The sequence below is a fragment of the Abramis brama genome (assembly GCF_963993115.1).
Source record: "Abramis brama genome assembly, chromosome: 23".
Classification (NCBI taxonomy): Eukaryota; Metazoa; Chordata; class Actinopteri; order Cypriniformes; family Leuciscidae; genus Abramis; species Abramis brama.
In genome coordinates this window covers 2,647,866-2,667,756 of record NC_139985.1, presented here as the reverse complement: position 1 = coordinate 2,667,756, position 19,891 = coordinate 2,647,866, and the positions used below count along the sequence as shown (strand labels likewise).

At 36.1% G+C, this 19,891-nt stretch overlaps 2 protein-coding genes across 5 annotated transcripts in view; one reads left to right on the top strand and one right to left on the bottom strand.

The window, feature by feature from the left end:
* The window catches only part of slmapa (sarcolemma associated protein a), a 70,142-nt gene extending 61,972 nt beyond the window's left edge, over positions 1-8,170 (bottom strand). For 2 of the 4 annotated variants that reach the window (XM_084100164.1, XM_084100165.1), the window contains exon 1: positions 6,771-8,156. In XM_084100164.1, the coding sequence (XP_083956290.1) occupies positions 6,771-6,968 (198 nt within the window). In that variant the 5' untranslated portion in view covers positions 6,969-8,156. Of the gene's footprint in view, positions 1-6,770 lie in introns of all 4 variants that reach the window. The other 2 variants (XM_084100166.1, XM_084100163.1) reach the window with 2 other exon arrangements.
* Positions 8,171-10,112: 1,942 nt separating this feature from the next.
* The window catches only part of dennd6a (DENN/MADD domain containing 6A), a 33,928-nt gene continuing 24,149 nt past the window's right edge, over positions 10,113-19,891 (top strand). Inside the window, exons 1-4 of the mRNA XM_084100162.1 lie at positions 10,113-10,436; positions 11,609-11,647; positions 11,739-11,781; positions 19,261-19,373. Coding sequence (XP_083956288.1) covers positions 10,227-10,436; positions 11,609-11,647; positions 11,739-11,781; positions 19,261-19,373 — 405 coding nt within the window. The 5' untranslated portion in view covers positions 10,113-10,226. The remainder of the gene's footprint in view (positions 10,437-11,608; positions 11,648-11,738; positions 11,782-19,260; positions 19,374-19,891) is intronic.

Here is a 19,891-nt window from a genome sequence, read left to right as displayed (position 1 = left end):
TCTGATAGCTAAAGTCAGCTGCTAGACAGTTGTCCTGGACTTGGTGCTGCCTATAATAACAACAGACTGTAAAAACGGGGTGCAAATGGAATCAGACTATTTTAAGACTCGACAACAGAACTCACACTTTGACAGAAAATATGCAACAGCCTTCAGCTAAAAATGCTAATATGGAGGAGATGATCAGCAACAAAGACTAATGGAGAGAAACACAATTTAATGAAACCGTAAGAGACTTAAAGTGCAAAAGGAAAACCCTCGATCGATATATCAGGTACACACACAAAAACAGCAGCAAAAAGCAGAATTTACTATTACATGAGATCATTCATATGTGCGACCAATATAGGATCAATAAAAATTAATAATTTCTAGTTAATAGCATGAATGAAAATTACTTTTTCCAAGCAATGAATAATTGATCAGTGATGTTAGACCAACATCATATGCATTAACTCTCCTCTGGTGTTTCCAAGGCATCAGGCAAAAACCCAACACATACCTAATTATGATGCATGAATAAAATTCACAATAAGACTAGCTGATATTTATAGAGTTCCCAGGTAGAACTCAGTCATTTCAAAGGGCTCGTTTTAATTCAGACTGAACAGATGGTAAAATTCACATTTGGATATGATATTTACATACTGATACTATGGATCACATAAAAACAACAAACCTAGTGATACCAATAACCAGAAAACAGACCGCCATGATCTCACATGACTATCTATACCGATCTAGAATCAACTCTTGCCTTGTCATGATGCCGATGCATGTATAGTGGTATCCTTATGACAAAACAAAACTTGTCATTAGAATCGTTACAGAAAGGACAGTGGGAGCATTATATTTATATATAGCACAGGAATAGTAGATCAGGTTTATATCCATTCTGTAGAGGCCCATTCAAGTGGGCAGCATTAAACTGAAAATACATATACAATAATTACAATCAGTAAAATGACCCAAAAGCGACCAAATGAACATATATGGTATGAACAAAGTTTGTTTTATTTCTAAGTTTTGTTTATTCACTTTATATATTTAATATAGATTTAATCATTGTTAAAGCTGTTTATTTACCAATAATGACCGATCACGAGAATATTTGCAGAGACGGGTATTTTGACAATTATAGTGTTATTTTACATTTAATTACCTGAAATTAATACTAGTTAGACTTTACTTTGTACTTTCTTTGTCATATTGTATTTATCTATGCTTGTTATTAGTGCATTTGTTGTTCACTCGCTTTTAACAATGTTCGAACTTTATTAGTTAGGCAAGTGTTTTTTTTCTGTAGTACTAAAAGTGTGCTTTAAGTAGTAAATTGAAAGCAAAGTTACCCATCCCACCATCCCCCAAAATATATATTTTCTTGCTGATCTGAAAAATGATCCGATCCGTGAGTCGAAAAAATGCAACACAATCCGAACCGCAAGTTTTGTGATCCGTTGAACACAAGATCAAAGCAAACCTGGGCATTCACAAACTCCAAACACTAAAGGAAAACATAATGAAAAGTGAATTACATTAATTAAAAACTGGTCTAACCAGAGCATGGACATTTGGAAAGGATGACAGTCCAGAGTCTGGCAGGACAGTGTATCTGGGAAACACACTGGCTTCATCTCATGGGTGTCATTTGCCATATCCATTAGAAGAAACAGCAGAGTCAGACGTAAGGCAGTCATCCGGACACTCTATTAGCGGCTGTGCAACTTTGATTGATGTCTTTAAATATGAAACACATTCTCAGGCACACAGTTGCAATTGCCAGCTTTTCAGCAATGCCCACACGTGCATTACACCGTTTTACAAAGCCAGTGGACAGGTGGTGATATTGGCACTGTTTCACATTAGACCAACAATTGATTGGCCCAGTTTAGAAAGCTTCATCTTGGCACCTCTTTCCAACAGAGACCTTGCCAATAAGAGCAAAGTTTCTTCAGGTCATTCCTGCACTGTCCTATATGTGGACACCTCATCCCAGAGAGGACACGGGGACGCTACTAGGACTCTCATTCTTTACACTGTCAATAACAAGAAGCAGCTGATAAAATGAGAGCAACTCAGACCCAGATGTAAATGGATTAAGGGAGGAAAAAAGCCCAGCAAATGCAGTTAGAAAATCTCAATGATTGCCAAGTAACAGCAATTTTAAATTAATAATAAACTAATGTAGACCTTACAGAAAAAGACTTTGTAAACACTGTCTGTAATAAACTCATTTATTATTATTTACTTATTTTTATCTCTTTTTTTCTTTTTCTTTGCTTTTTTATGCTTTTCTTCCTTTAAAAAGTGTAAATTGAATATGTATATGTGAAAGGATGTAAGCATGTGTACTTTTTCTGTGGTTATAAAACAAGAAAATGACAATAAACATTAGAATTTTTTTTTTTTTAAATAAACTAAATGATGAAATTACATCCACTTCTAATGCAACAGACATAATGCAAAGTGTTGGTATTGACAAGCAAATTTAATTGCAGGAGTGTATCCAGTTCTCTATGAGCAGAAATAGACATTTAGATAGATATAAACCATAACAACAATGCATCTCACTGCTGTAACCAAGAAACATGGATTCAGTTCATGATTTTTGATGCGAGCTAAAAATGTAGTTATGCATTTATGTATTAAATCAAATGATATTCAGTCTAGATTATCAAACACTTTAACTTTAAAGGTTAATATATCAAACATGGGGTGAATATATAAGGCTTATATTGGAATATATGCTGTTACAGTTATGAGAAATTCACCTTTAGGGTTCAAGTAAGGTTCGCGATTACAAAATAAAATTAATTTTGAGCTGCATTTACGACATCAAAGCCTACGACTCTTTCAATAAACATTCTTTGGTAATATTTAGCGGATTAAACTTTTTCAGTAAAAGCAAATGCTGTTTGTGAAGGGTTAATTGTCTCACCTGGTTTTGTAATGTGCAGCACTCCCTTAATTCAAACACCACACCTTAATCTACCCGACTGAAGTTAGCAACCATAACTGCAATTATTTCACAACAGAGATTGCTGTTGAAGGCTGAGAAATTATAGCCGAGAATGATGGCGATAAAACTTCACTCAAATACTTCCTCTTCACATGCAAAACACACCAACACACTGCCAGACGTACAGAAACCCTCTTTACACATGTACAAAAACTGTACTAAAAACAAATAAAGATATCCTTACATTTAGGGCTGGGCGATATGGCCAAAGAATTATCACAATAAAATGTTTTATCAGTCGATATTATTGATGATAATCATTACAATAAATGTCAAATCTTTATTTCTTTCAAAGGTAGATTTTCGCTCCTGAATGAAAGCTGTAGAAACCAAACAGTTAAATGTGTTTTTATAATACTCTTTATTGTCAGAAGACTTGCCAAACAGGTTAACATTTCACAAATCTGAGGTAGAATATTCAAAACAATTATAATGATGATAAAATATTTGTTTCTACATCAAAATATGCACGAGTTAACTTAAGTAAAATAGTTTTTTCAGTCTTTTTTCCTTAAAAGAAGTATCTTAATAGAAAACAAAAATATTTTCTTAGTTTCTGCAGGTTGATAGTTTGTGTGTCGTGACTTTGATGACGTGCTGCAATATTAATAATATAATCTGTTATGCCTCTTAGTAATGCACATTTTACAGTTGGGATACAGATGTAAATCTATGTTCATTAACAAAAACAGTAAATATGTTAAAAAAAAATTAAACAACCTCATAGGGTAAAATTTTAATATTCTGACTGTTTGAGTTATGTATTTCAGTTAACCATCTGTCATCCATAGTTTCAAGGCAATAGATCATGATAACCATTGGTAAAACCACGTACACATATAGCACCTCACTACCATGGTAAAATGTAACTAGCCGGAATACATTTTTTAGTATAAATACAATACAGATGCACAAATCTGTATATTTGTGCTATATTTTAGAATAAATACAGATGCACAAATGCTACAGCTTAACAAAAAATGCTGTAATTATATTCCATTACTCCTCCTTTATACATGTCTACATTAATATAAATAAAATTATATCTTAATATACCACATTTCTGCCATAATAATACCATGGTGCAGTTCAGGGGTGGACCGGCCATCTGGAGCACCAGTAAACGCGTCTGCTCTAGTAAGCGGATAAATGGTTAGTGTGGCGAACGAGCAGCGCTGTTTCATTCCGCTTTTGGTGCATAAACATTAATTGAACTTTTGCATTATTATATCGAGGAAAATTGTATTGTGATAATTATCGTTTTATCACCCAGCCCTACTTACATCACACACAGTCACCCAAAATCTTTCTTTAACCACCCAAAGAGAACAATTCATTGTGTTGGAGATATTCTGAAAGCGACGATAAGCTTGCCTAACTACACGCGATAAACGGTATCTTTTCCATGTTAATCAGAGTGTGTGTCCTAACCAGCCGCGACGGCGACACGCGACGACTCCATTTTAGAAACGGTTTCTATTTTTCTGCAACGTTGCACTGGAACAACAAACACAAAGTGTGGCAATGATAATCTCAGGTACTGTTTATGTGCTTTATTTAATGTTAAAAGCGTGTAGTGTGACTTTGAATATCATTTAGTGCTCCAGCTTTGAAGCTGTAAAAGCAACAGTGAATAATTCACCTCAGATCTTGAAATTAAACAAATGGAAACAAGAACGTTCAAACTGTGAACAAACAAGTGTATTCTTTGACAAAGGTAGTTTTAGTAACTCAGTAGCCTGTGTTTTTAATAATGTTTAAATGGTGTAATATTTGTGAATTTGATTATGTAGCCTTATACATTTTCTTGCGAGTGCCGTCAAGATTACTCTCTGGTGCCGCGAGACTCCGCCCACACGCTGTTCTGATAGGCTGACTCCGCCCACACGCTGTTCTGATTGGCTGACTCCGCCCACACACTGTTCTGATTGGCTGTGGGTTTTGATTGATTTTGACGCATCTCTCGGTCGCGTCTAGTGTGGACAGACAAATTATTTGTCGCTGGAATCTTATCGTATCACGTCTGGTTAGGACACGGTGTAAGGGGGAAAACAAGTTATATGCACTTGCAATGTCAAAATGTGTCATCTGAAAGTAGAACACAGTGAATTACCAGCATTAAACCAAAACACACACTAAGAGCCCGTTCCTTGATATTACAGCCATAGTGAAATATGTTCTGCTGCTTTCAACAGGATTATTTTACACTTTCATTCACACATGGCGCTGTGAGAGCCACACTAAATAAAGTGCGTACCAGGCAGCTAAAAACCCTGGGCATCCAATTTCACGAGCCAAACCAGAATTAAGCGCCATCATTTTAGATGTTCAACAACACATAGAGGATAGAAATGCCACCGCAATGTTTTACTCCTGTTTACTACACAGACCAGCAATGTCACGCATGATAGTCTCAAACAGTTCATCTCCGTCACCTTTCACGAGAGATGTTACGGGTCAACAGTGTTTCCCATTCAATTGCCTATAATTTGGCAGCAGTCTCGGGACAATATTAATAAATAAGTATTTTTATTATATTCTAATTGTTTGGATTCCTAAAGGGCCAGTGTGAATGTAATGTAGAGGTAAAACGAGGCTCGAGTCCACTTTAAAGGGGTCATCGGACGCAAAATTCACTTTTATATGGTGTTTGCGTATAAATGTGTCTTTGCAGTGTGCGGACAACCACCATACAATGAAAAAAGAAAATCCATTCACTCCTTTTTTTTAATCCTCAGAAAGTCTAAACACTCAATCAAGCCGTTTGGATTTTCTGAGCAATATGATGTCATATTGCTCATGCTCCGCCCACCGCTGACGGACTGTCCCGTATAAGCAGATTTCCGCCCTCAGCCATTAGTATACTGTCCGCCAAGACAGCACTTTATAGTGCGAAATTACCTGGAACAATTTTTGTTGCTCATTATCATTTATAGAGACATGCACCGAAACGGGTCGCTGTGAACAGAGCTCTTTTTCAGGAGGTTTAAAGGGTGTTGTTTTACACAACCATTGAGGAATTTTAACCAAAGTATGTTACAAACTTTACATGAAGACCCTAAAGAATCACACCAACTTGTGGGAAATGGGCACCCGATGACCCCTTTAAAGTCCAGGAGGTACAAGTCAATGCAAATACTATAGCAAAGAGTATTTAACTTTAAAATGTACTATGTTGAAAATGTCATCCCTAGAGAGGCAGAGGTCAACTTGTGTAATTTAATTATTTAAGCTAGTAAAAGCCTGCTTTTAATTGTCTTCAACCATGGGGCCTGGACCTACTCGGGGGGCCTCAGCAAACTTCCAAGGGCCACAGTATGACTTACAATTACTCAAATTAATGTATTATTATTCATATAATTAATTTTAATATTATTATTAATAAACTGAAATAATCACCCTTTATTAAGTGCTTGATTTTATATATTTTATGTCATGTCCCACCCATTTAAAAAAAATGCTGATTTCAAGTGGGAAAAGTAAAAAGCTTGTTCTCGTATTACATTTAACATTCAGACATTAATTGTGGCATAGAATGTCATAATATTTTTTGGGTGGGGACCACTGTATGCATTTAATCCTAATGTAGACAGTTATGACAACCTGACAGATAGTGAGAAAGTCTTGGTAAATCAAGACAGCTCGAGGTTCATTTATCATCTGTGTGTGTCAAATAAGCAGTTGAATTACGAGCCGATCTGACCTGTTCTGCCTGCCACTGAAGGTACAAGTACAACAACACCTGACTTACCTTTCCTGTCTTGTGGTCGAACCACACCAGAGCGTGATTCCTGGACAACACCTTGCAGTCGAAGGTGGCGTTGTTCTGGGCAGGGCGACACCGGGCCACGGAGCGCCCGATCTTGACCGGCTCATCCAGGTAAACATGGCGTTCCTGAAACGGGTGTGAATTCGGGCGGCAGGTGAACACGGCCAGCGCTGAAGGCATTGAGGATGGCTTGGGAGTGTTACTCCAACCAGAGACGAAAGACAGTGTTTCTTGATCCAGACTGACCTGTTGCTCCAATTCACTTTAATGAATTATCAGGAGACCAATGCACATAGTAACACGACAAAAAATATCAACAATCAAGAAAAGACGAGGCTCTTCTGCTAAACCGACTACATTACGTCCACAAGCCTGTACTTAGACACTATGTAGTTGATTTCTTGCCTCCTTGCGAGACCCCCATGATGCCGAACCAAACCCAATACAGCTGCTCAATTCCATACAAATCTGTATTTTCTGATGACAGTCCACTACTCGAGCTGTTACACCTCGTACCCTGCACAATTCATCCTCACCCCCCTTAACAAACATAGGCCTGGCGAATAAACAAGCGAGTAACACTAATATCCTAATAACCTGTTGGATCAGTTAACCTGTAACGTTACTCCCCCCCTCCCAAAAAAATAAAAATAAATAAATAACAGTCCATTTGCGTTTCTAGATTAAGATGGCAGTGATTTCTAGATTCACAAAACGCACTAATGTGACTGTTAAACCCTAATGAAGATTATTAACGTGAGTGGGTTTGACTGAAGTATGCAAGACAGACCATCAACCCACCACTCCCCTAAACAGAGCAGGCATTCAATATGAAAACAAAAGCACAAAGACCTAATTAACCCAACATTAAAATTACAAAATTCAAAATTAGATATTAGAAAACGCTCGCGCGGAGGGTGTTTTCTTGCACACGAGAGCGTTAGCTGGCTAACTTCATATTAGCTCGTTAGCTTCGCTGAGGTAACGGTGGCCCTTTATCTTCTCATTATGAAGCCGCCCGGACTGAAAGTGACTTTATAAATAATTCCGAGTGGATTTATCCAGTATTGTTTGGTCCGTGGAACTTTCATACGCGGAGAATTTACGTAAATCCCGTACTAGCTCGCGAGCTCGATAACTAGCTTAGCTCGCTGAGAGACGCGAAAAATTCCCCAGAAAAGAAACTCATAAACGAATAAAGTCCGTGACACGATTCCGCGTTAAGCCATGGAAGTCTCCGCTCCCGGGGACACTGAAAACGGGATGAGAAATCGCTGTGTGAGAGGGGATAATTGGAAGTAAGTCGTCCTCCCGAAGAGATACACACACACACACACCGGCCACAAACCGCCGCGGGGCTCGCGCACCACTGATAAAGGGGCGGGGACTCTGGGATGACGCGATTGTGGGGGCGGGGCTTTTCAATTGCGTTTCCAGAGAAAAAGATGACGTTTTTCATATGGAATGAAAATAGATGGTATGGAAATTAACAATAAATAAATAAATAAAATAATAAATGTAAAAATACGAATAATTGACTTGATAATTTTTTTTAATGAAATTTATTCCTGAATTAATTTCTGTATTACTTTTTTCCACTTTATTTATTATTTTCTGTATTTATTTTTACATTTATTTTTATTATTTTAATTTGTTATTGTTTCATTTATTATGTATTTATTTGTATATTTATTTCAAAGCGTTTCTTTATTGTTATACTTATTATATTATTATATTTATTATATTTTATTATTCTTATCTATTTTATTATTATTATTCTGTATTTATTTATTATTTATTCTGTTATTATATTTATTTCCACACAGATTTATTTGCACATGGATTTATTTATACATTTATTTATTTATTTAAACATTATTTATTTATTTTTGTATTATATTAGATGTTCGTATTAAAATGATCACAACCTTTATGAATATTAAGTAAATTCTAGGTGCATCCTATAACGCCTTTTAAAAACAGCACTGAAGGAGTTCCCATCAATGCTGGCCACTTTTCCCTCACTCTCTGGTCCAACATATTCATTAAAAAAAAAAAAGTACATATGGCAAACTGAAGAGTGTTTACATAATATTTATTAACCAAGCTCAAAACAGACAGTACAAAACAAACGCATATACTGGCGAAATCAAAGCAATTGGAAGGCGCTTCTTGCTCCAGGCTCCCAGTAAAAGTAAAGTTATTTTTGGAGTTGGAAAGTATTTTTGTTTCAGAAAGGAGGAGAGGGTTTCAAAGCTAAGCCCGCCCCCAGTCCCTCTGTTTGGATCTGGAATCTGTGGACTAAATTACACGGAACATCTGTCATTCCAAATAGAGCATGCTGATTTAATGTCTTGATAAGGCTAATCCAATTGCTTTGTCTTGGTTCTTATGTGACCCATAAGGAGTAATTAAGCGATCACTGGAACATCTACATGCAAACAATGGTGTGGTGCAATGATGCACATGGGACATTATAAGATGTTAAAGTGCCACATATAGGCCACAATATTAACTACATAACTAAAAAAAAAATATTACTCTCAGCAAGTGTGCAATATATATATATATATATATATATATATATATATATATATATTATACAACCACATTTAAGTCTTATAAAACCATATTTAAGCCAAAAATTAAACCATTTTGACATACAATTTTTTTTTTATTATTGGATTAAATAAATTAGCCTACATTAAACATAATTATGGAAAGATTGAATTATGAGAGAATTATTATATTTTTTATATTATTTTTTAAAAATATTTTTCACTGTTGCGTGGACTGTCTATATGCTTTCTATCTGAATAAATAATAAGAATTAGAATAATACATTTTGTTTATAGGCACCTTTCACTCAAGGTCACCTTACAAATCTCCCTAAAAACATCAGTATAACAACAGTAGACAAAGCATACTATAATATACACCGAAGAACAAGATATTGCTCAATACGAGCAATCATAAATAAGCCTGTTTAAATAATTAAGAGTTATAACTCGTTTTTTATTCAATACCACAAGAACAATTAAGGGGGAAAAAATACAAACATTTCATTGCTTTTATTTTCAGAATTCCAAAAGATTTATGTAGAATTGAAAGTCATTTATAAAGTGTAAGAGATTTGGTTTGCAAAGAGACGACTTCTTTTTATGATGTTTTTCTAATAAAATAAATAATATGCGCAATGTATTGGTCTTTATATTCTAAAAAAGGACATCAAATACACAAATATCATACACATTCAGGATACTGTGGCTGCGTGCGCGCTCCCGTACAGATCTTGAGCTCACTCATGACGCCAGCACGCTCTCCACGCAAGCTCCGCCCCTTTCATCCTGGACGTGTTTGTATTTACAGCTCAAGTTCCTGTAGTTTTCATCAATAAACCGAGTCCGAACCCACCTGGACTGACCTGAGGGTATCACCATGGCCTTTCAGGGGTCTGGGGAACTGGAAGATCAGCTCGAGGAGCCAGAAGACACGCTCAGAGTTTCTCCGGCCGAGGAAATGCCCGTCGATGGGCCTCCAGCACTAGAGGAGCCGGAGCCGTTACTCCTGCCGTGGGATCGCTTCTCCTCCTGGCTTCACTGCATCTGTGTGGTCGGCTTCGATCTGGAGCTCGGGCAAGCTGTGGAGGTACAGAAGACTGTCATATTAGTGCTGTCATCTGTGATCATTGGCTTGCTAGCCGGCTAACTGAGTGGAAGTCAATGGAAAAACCTGCTAGCATCTGTGGCTAATGCTAACAAGAATAGTTGAGTCATCAAAAAGTATATATATACAGTCAAATCACAATTTATTCAGACACCTTCAACATGTCTCACATTATCACAGTTTATTCGCTATAGAAAATGGTAATAAAATAGGACAAGAACTCAGAGTTATCAAATCAGTTGATATTTCACTGGTTTTGTCCATCCTTCTGTTAGACTGTCTCACAAATGATTAAAGTTGAGCAGCTGTCAGCTGTTAAATTTAAGTACACAATAAGATAATACCAATTTAGGTCAACAAATTACCAAGCAATGCTTAATTTTGTTCAGTCTGTGGTGTAAAAAGGTCGCATTAGCAATTAAAGAAAAAACACTTTAGCAAAACATGGTCAGCTCAAAGTGTCTGAATAAGTTTTGGTCCCAGTTTTTTAATAAATGTTACTGGTAGGCACTGAGTTTTTGGGTATAATATGTCACAGTCACTTACATAAATGAACTATAGTCTCCTGCACCCACTAGTAAAAAAAATCTAATTATATCTGGTGTCTGAATAATTTTTGTTTTGACTATATATGGATGCTGAACCAGTGTATGCAGTTAATTGGCACTATGTCTGACCTTTATGTTTTGATAAACATGTCTGAAAGCTTTCAGTTGCTTTGACACATTTGTGCATTAAACACATTCTCGTTTATTTGTGCCATTTCCTGATGTAACAATCTGATGTGTGTGTACATTATGTTTATCAGGACTGTTATCTGTCCTGACTGCTATTCAGTGTGTTGATCTAATCATCAGTTGTCTGAACTTAGGCACTTAGATACTCAGAATAAAAAACAACAACAACTACTGAACTCCAAACTGAATAAGATCATTATTGTCCATACCTAAAGCTTGATTTCACAACAACAACAAAAAAACATCTTATACAACCAAAGTAAAGCCAACTGTAAAAGGTGATGTTAGCGCTCAGTGTATCGACTCGAAAGGCATCAATGGCCATGACTAACAACTACTACTATGTGCCATTTATGCATATGTCAGTTTTAAAAATACAACATTCTCACATTTTCCTCGTTATTCTTTCTCCTGCAGGTGATCTACCCACACCACTCCAAACTCACCGAAAAAGAGGTACAAAAGCTTTGTTTTATATCATCCAGCTGGATTAAACCATTAATTCTGATAGTCAATATTGAGTGTTCTTTTGTTTCTCTCATTTTAGAAAACAAGTATATGCTATCTGTCATTCCCAGACTCCAATTCAGGTAAAACTGCATTTCTTCACTATGGCTTTTCTTCATGTGTCTGCTGTAAATCATGAACAGTTGATGCACAGATGTTGTCACCTGTAGATTTGAACATCTTAAAGAATGCTTAAAGGGTCATGAAACCCTAAACCAAAATTTCTGAGATTTTAACAGAGGTATGTGTGTTGAACACCATTGAAGACAATGTTAGCATCTGTTAGATTTAATAGTAGGGGGGAAATGGTTAAATTTTATCTATTTTCGTCTTCCGGGTTTAAAATCTTCATTGTGTCCACGTCACAGGCTGTGACGTGGCAGAGCACTATAGTACTTTGATGACTCATCGGTGTCTCATAATTATTAATGAGACTGAGTTTTTTATCCAATGAGAAGACACTTTCTCTTAATTATTCATGACACCATGTGGAACTTTCCAATGACAGACATGTCAAACTATGATATCGCGTAGTAGATGAGAGAGGCAATGATGGGACGCGCGTTTGTTTTCGTGGTGCAAAAGTTCTAGTGCATCTTTCCCCGCGATGCTGCCCGGGATGGACTCTGACTGCGGGCGGCTGGTTGGCCATCAACCACGGACACATCTAAACTATGTGTGTGTGTAGCAACCATTCAACGGGAGAATGGTGGACTTCGGCCTTGTACACCAATGCAGGTTTCGTCTTGCGAGTGATGGGGTCCCGAGGACTTTTCTATCGCTTCAGAGGTGTGTGTGTGTGTGTCTAAAATGTAACCCTGACCGTTTTACTTGCCTTCTGTTAAATCACTCGTTATTAAAATTTAGATATTTCGATAATACCTCAATTGTATGGAACGTATACTTAATTTGTGCAAATTTCTATGTCACTGTACATCTTTATTATGTGGGTTTAGGGGGCGCGTAGATCTAGGCTATGTAGGCTACCGAACGTTTTTTTTTTTTTAAGAGAATTATTTTTTTAAAAAAATATATGCATTTATAGTGTGTATATAAACAAATATATATTTTATAATGACATAATTATACATATACATGTGCATCGTGGGGTGTCGTGACCCTTTAAGCCTAGTCCTAGACTACAATGCATGTTTGAGTAGTTTTAACTGAAAGCAACTTGCACTATCATATCTAAAAATGTCGTCTTTTTTTTGTCTCAAGATGCACACCAGTAATGTTTTTTTTTCTAAGGCACATTTATAAAAGCTACTCAAATGTCCTAATTAAACTAGGGCCTAATCCTGGCTTAATCTAAATCTGTCTGTGAAACAAGACAGGCCTTCATGTTTTGAGACTGTAACATTCAGTAGATCACACAGTTAAAGCTGAAAGCTAATGGAAAGGAAGTTTATTCAGCTATCATGTCAGAACTGTGTACTTTCTAATATGCATTTTTAAGTATCTTTGTATTTTATAATGCAGTTCAGATGATTCTTCTCTCAGTGATTATTATTATTATTAATGTATTTTTAAAACTGGCATAAACGTCAATCACTTTCCATCCTGTATTTGAGTCTGTCTTGTGCTCAGAGTGTCTGTGTTGTGATTAAGCAGTGCAGTTGTAGAATGTGTAATGTGTTTTCCTACATTAAGGTTTGATCTAGAGGATTGTAATTCATCTGAGTGAGTGCTATGACCCGTGTGTCTTACGCTAATGTGTGTGGGATGAGACCTCGACATCCTCTCTCTACAGAAACCACATTCATATTCAGAAATGAACTCGCAGCGTGGGTTGTGAAATGCTATCTGACTGTTCTGTGTTCGAGATATTAATGGCCCGTCACTTGGTAGGTCAATATGTGCATTTGTAACAGATACTCTGTAACAGTATATGTTTTGCTACGTTTACTATTGTTAATGAGAAAGGTCAATATAAAGGAATCACCCTGTTGAGATTCTCCTGATGCTGCTCACATCTTATACTAACAGCTTACTATGGAAGCTTGTTTCCGCCACAAAATAAAACATTTTAAAAGATAATTGCGAGTTTACATACACAATTGCGAGTTTACATCTCGCAAATCTGACTTTATTTCTCAGAATTGCGAGATATAAAGTCAGAATTGCGTGAAATAAAGTCGCAATTGAGCTTATAAAGCCAGAATTCGGACTTTTTTTCTTGCAATTGCGACTTTATATCATGCAATTCTGACTTTATAACACATAATTGCGAGTTTATATCTGCAATTCTGACATCTTTTCTCAGAATTGTGAGATATAAAGTCCAATTCTAAGGAAAAAAAATACTTTTTTTTTTCTTTTTTTTTACCTCAGAATAGTTTATATCTCACAATTCTGACTTTATATCTCGCAATTGCGACTTTATTTCTCACAATTCTGACTTCATATCTTGCAATTGTGAGAAAAAAAGTCAGAATTGTGAGAAAAAAGTGGCAATTATTATTTATTTATTATTCAGTGGCGGAAACAAGCTTCCATAGCTTACAGTTATGTTGGTCTTTTAAAAGTAATGTTTTTATTTTATTCTAAAATAATTTTATCACTGTGCTTGTGGAACTGTGGAAGAATTGTCATTTTGACATTTTTTACAATTCAATTTTCATCCTCATATCATTCCAAACATTCTTCTGTGGAAATCAAAAGAAGTCTAGCAGAATATTGAACGCTTTTTCCCATGCATAATCATTTCTGAGACATGCAACATTATCACTGATGTCAAACGTGGCATGATGCATCTTCACGCTGTATATTTGAATATATATATGTGATTTGAGAGCTGTGGTTGTAGATAATCAACGAATAAGGCGCTCTGTTCCTCACACATTAACACGAGTGAATAAATGAAGACAGAATGTCAATTTCTAGATGAATTTATAATTTAAAACTCATTGACCACAGCAATTATTATTTATTTTTTTGGTAATTAAAAATATGTTTTAATGATTTGCTTTTTATGTTGACAACTTTGCTTATCTCTAGCAAAAGTCCTCCGCATCATTGGTCAATATTGTAAACAGAGCGGCCGGTCGGTGTTGTTTTAAAAGTGACATCTCTGATCTTCTTCACACAGATTCAGCTCGTGTTAATTTAGTTTGCAATAAACTTGGGTTATTAATAGCGATGAGGCACAAACGAGGAGGAACAGGATTTGAAGATTACAGGACAGTCCAGTTAATGACTTTGTAAATACTCTGGGTGTGTGTGTGTGTGTGTGTTTGTGGAGTTCACTCTCTAGTGAGTCTCCTAGTGTGACATTGATCCGGTTCTCGTCTTTCTGAAACTGGAGATCCCGATGTATGAGCCGATACCCTATCCCATCGTTCTACTCGCATCTTACAGGATGGAGCATGTCTTGTTGAAAGCACAAATGTGGATCATATTTTACAAGCTTGTTAAAAGTCAATTTTATCATATCGATAGTTCCAGCTCTGAAAATCTGACCGGATGAGCAACATTTAAAGATTGTGGTGCCACACTGATTGTAGTATTATTGCAGCAAGGCTCTGAAAGGCTTTGATTATTTTTATCGTTTAATATACATGTTTTTAAATATTAATATTGGTGTCATTTATCATATTACTTGCACATACAATGATTTTACCATTGTAGAAGTGAACATGACATCAAAATTGATCTCATCAAGTACTCTGGCATTCAAAAATCTGTCTGTAAAATTTATTTTTGAAGAAATCAATACTTTTATTCAGTAATGCATTAATTCAGTAAAGACATTTAGAATTTAAAAAAAGATTCTATTTCAAGTAAATTCTTTTGAACTTTCTTTTTATCCTGGAAAAATGTTTCACAGTTTAAAAAAAAAAAAAGGAGCTGTTTTCAACATTGATAATCTTAAGCATCAAATCATCATATTAGAATGATTTCTGAAGGATCATGTGACACTGAAGACTGGAGTAATGATGCTGAAATCACAGGAATAAATTCCATTTTACAATATATTCACATAGAAAACCTTTATTATGAACTGTAATATTTGACATTTTATTGTATTTTATAAATAAATGGAACCAAAAATCTTGAACTATCTAATGACACCCTTTAACCGTGGTAAAATCATTGGAATGCAGTGATTTTATTGTGCTTTAATGCATGTGAATGAGACATTCTACACGAACAGGATATCCTGTTGTAAACGGTCTGTTCGTTGACACCTGATCAAACCTGATCTGACTTGTGAGTCTCGCATCCAGTTCTCAAAGCCCGTGATTCACTGTTGCACTGATTCCATCGTCTCATCTCAGACGTCAGTTTCCCGCGGAGGGCCAAGAGTCAGACGCCAGTGTTTGTGGGTCAGGCTGTGCATATGGACATTTCTGGTGTGTGTTCGCATGTCCTCTCGCATGCTGTGGGTGAGGCACGAAAAGCATGTGGGTTGCTGTGGCAACAGAGGTCCTGCCAGCCTATCAGATGTGACGAAGTGCATCTGTTGTGACATTACGCGTTTGTCCAACTGCATTTCTTTCACTCGTGTTCGGTAAATCTGTCAATGTCTTATAATGATGGATGAGACTCCATGTATGAAGTGCACGTTTTCATTTTTTTAATTTTCACTGAAATTTCTAGTAAATTTAATTGCAAAGGAACGGTGAAAGTTTGAAGAAGAAAGACTGAAAAAGTATTTTCTTGTAAAACACACTCCAGTAATCTTCATTTTGTTCACCTCTTTTTATAGTGTAAGTACATTATAGTGGGAATATTAAAACTTCAATTGTGGTCTAATTATAAAAATGATCAATCGCAATGTTTTGAATAAATATTGAAAAGTAAATGCTGATGTCACTTTGTGTATCTTTAAAAATTATAGATTTTTTGGCCTTTAGCTTTTTCCATGTTCAGGCCACTTTAAATATCATAACAGATGTAGCCCTAGTTATGGATTAAAGCATAATTATTAATGATTGTCCTGATCATCTTGTGCTGGATTATTTAAATGAGTGTTCTAGATCTGGCGTGTAACGAGCGTGTAGTTGGACGTTGTTGTGTGCTGAACTGCGTTCAGTGGGATTAACTCTAAATATTGTGTAAATGCTGCTTTTTATAGACTCCCGTGGCGTTGAGGAAAGGGTTAAAGGGGAGGATGAGGTAATCCATCAGTCACGGCCTGCAGATAGATCCAGTAATCCGGTTTCACACTCGCTCAAACCACCTTCCCTGTTCCTGGTGGCCCACACACACATCACTGTATGCAGAGAAGCCAGAAATAGAGACAAACACACACGAACATGCCTGTCCTAATCTAAACCGGAGCAGTCGGGCCCGGGACGTCAGAACAGCCTGAAGTTATGATCCTGTTGGTTCTTCTAGAATAATGTACACACTGATAAAAATGATTTTGTGGTAAAGTAAATACTACAGAAAAAAACAATGTAATTTACATGAAAAAGTTAGTTCAGGCAAGAGTTAAAAAAATTAAGTAAATTCTATATTAGTACTCAATTCAAGCGTGTAGAATTGAAAGCGTAAATATCAACGTTATAAAATTAAGTAAAATTACTCAACTTTTCTGATACTGGTGTTCCCATCATGCACTGGGCCTTGAATAATTAATGAGGTTGATTTTTCACTGTTTTCCAGCTGTATTTACACTGTTTCATCATTGCTTTTGTTGTTAGGATTAGTAACGTGCCATTTTGTGACATTTGGAGTACATTTTCTGCTCAAAATGACACATTCAAACATAAAAACGATCCATCAAATGTTACCGTCATTGTGTATTGTCTACCAAGTATTGAGGTCTCTGCGTTCACATGATACTTAACATCTGATATGTAGATATGCTGTCTTACACAATATTTATTGTATTAATTACTTAGGTATTTTTAAGTAAAGCATATACTTTAAAAGTGTGGCTTAATTCAATATTATATTGTTTGAGTGAAATGTATTGCAAAGGAAACTACAACTAAATAAATATTACTCAACCTTTTACTAGCAAAGTTAAAATTACTTATTTTCTTTGTTACTTTCACTTAACTTAGTTAAGTAGAGTTTACTTAGTTCCACATGTAAAATTTACTTAAAAAATATGCGTGTGAAATTTACTTAAAAAATATTTGTGCAAAAACTTGGCAAAGAAAAATTAAGTAAATTTTACTTATTGTTTGTTTCAGTGCAGATGGTTCCTTAACTTATGGATGTTGCTCAAAAGGTACACCTTTGTACCTAAAGAGTGCATATTAGTCCCTCAAAGGTACATATTGGTACCAAAAGTGCACATATTAGTACCTAAATGGTACATATTAGAAACATTTTGAAGGCTACTGTCCCAGTGACAGCTTTTACAGCTTTTGCACCTTTTTTTTCTGAGAGTGAATCGTTACACAACAGATTATAGAAAGAGCTCCAGATTAAGTAAAGATGGTATTTTATTTTTATGTTATTTATGTTACAATTAATAACATCATATTTTTTATTACACACATACATATATATTACATATACATTTTTTATTACATGTGTGTAATTTTTATTTTAGATCTGAAGTTTAGTGTTATTCATAGTGATTTATTGACTGTTAAATTTGCTTAACTGTGTAATATTTAGGAGGATCTGTTGACAGAAATGCAATATCATATATACATAACTATGTTTTCAGTGGTGTATAAAGACCTTACTTAATAAATCGTTATGTTTTTATTACCTTAGAATGAGGCATTTCTCTCTACAAACACCGCGGGTCTCCTTACATCCACATGTTTCTACAGTGGCCCTGAACGGACAAACGCGTTTCGTCACTATGTTGTTCTTCGTGCAAAGAAGTTTGCTAAAGTCAGCGAATAAAACACTTGACACAATGATGAACAAGTAGCAATCATATTCGCAATAACATATCGTTTTACTGAATAATTAGGTAAACCTAATTTCTTAATTTATCTTTGTAAATAAACCTCATTGCTGAACTGGCTACTCTCTGCTGTCTCAGACGACGACGATGACATCTGTCGGCCACCGTAACTTCTGCTGGTTGCAGTTCGCAACTTCACCACTAGATGCCGCTAGAAATTACACATTGCACCTTTAAAGACCCCATGAAATCAAAATGTACTCTTTCTGTTGTTGTTGTGTTTCTTTTAAGTTTGTGTTTTGAGGCCATATTTTCAACTTAAAAGTTGACAGTATAAAAGTTTAGTTAACATGCACGTTTAAAATTTTAAGTTTCTTTTTGAATTCTGGAAATATTGATGGAAATGGAAAATTCCAAATATTCATTCTCTCACAACAATTTGAAGTGTCTTCATAGCTTTTGTCTATTATACAACATGCCAAGTGCAGTTTTGCTGAAAACTGAAGCCTATTAGCGATTTTTAATATACAAAAGCAGAACATTTTTGCGTCCTTGGCCTTTATTTCTGAGAGATGATGTTTTAGCAGACTAAATAATATTGTGGCTGAAGTTAATAAGTCAGATATGTTTTGGAGAAATAAAACAAGCATGGTTTCTGTAAAACGCCCTTGATTCAGCCTGTGCACATTTGCGCTGTGTAGTTGTGCAGATAAACGAGTGTGTGTGTCTCTGGTCACAGGTTGTCTGGGGGACACGCAGTTCTGCTTCCGTTTCCGGCAGGCCACTGGCAGAAAGTCTTCACTCGGATGTTTCCTCGACCACTTCGAGCGAGATGCGCCAGTCTCTCTCAAGGTCAGTGCTGACTGTGCTCCTTGTTCATTCAGATTGCCCTGAGGCCCCGTTTACATCATAGACTGTAAAAAAATATGGATGTAGTGTCCGTGACGTACCCGTAGGTTTCCGAAGACCGTTTTTGAAGCCTAAAGTGGGCGTGGCCGACCGTCGCCATCTTGGCAGCGCGTCACTCCCGAATTTATTTATTTTTACAGTCAGACAATGAGCTGAGGTAACGTGACGGCTAACAGACAGCAGACAAACGGCTAATGATGACTGATGACCACAGCAGCGGGAATCCACCTGTCACTCAAAAGTGGACACACCCTTAATTATGCAGAAATTTAAGGCTTAATATAATTTAAACGGATGAGTTATAAAAAAATTCACCTCCCTCACAGTTGTCATGAAGGGCAAAATTAGCTGTATAGACCAAAGCCACTTTTTGCTCCAGGCTGTAAACATGTTTTTTTCTGCTGTAAAGTTGGGCATTTCAACATGGGGGAGATGCAGATTTGACTCACTTTTGCAGCCAG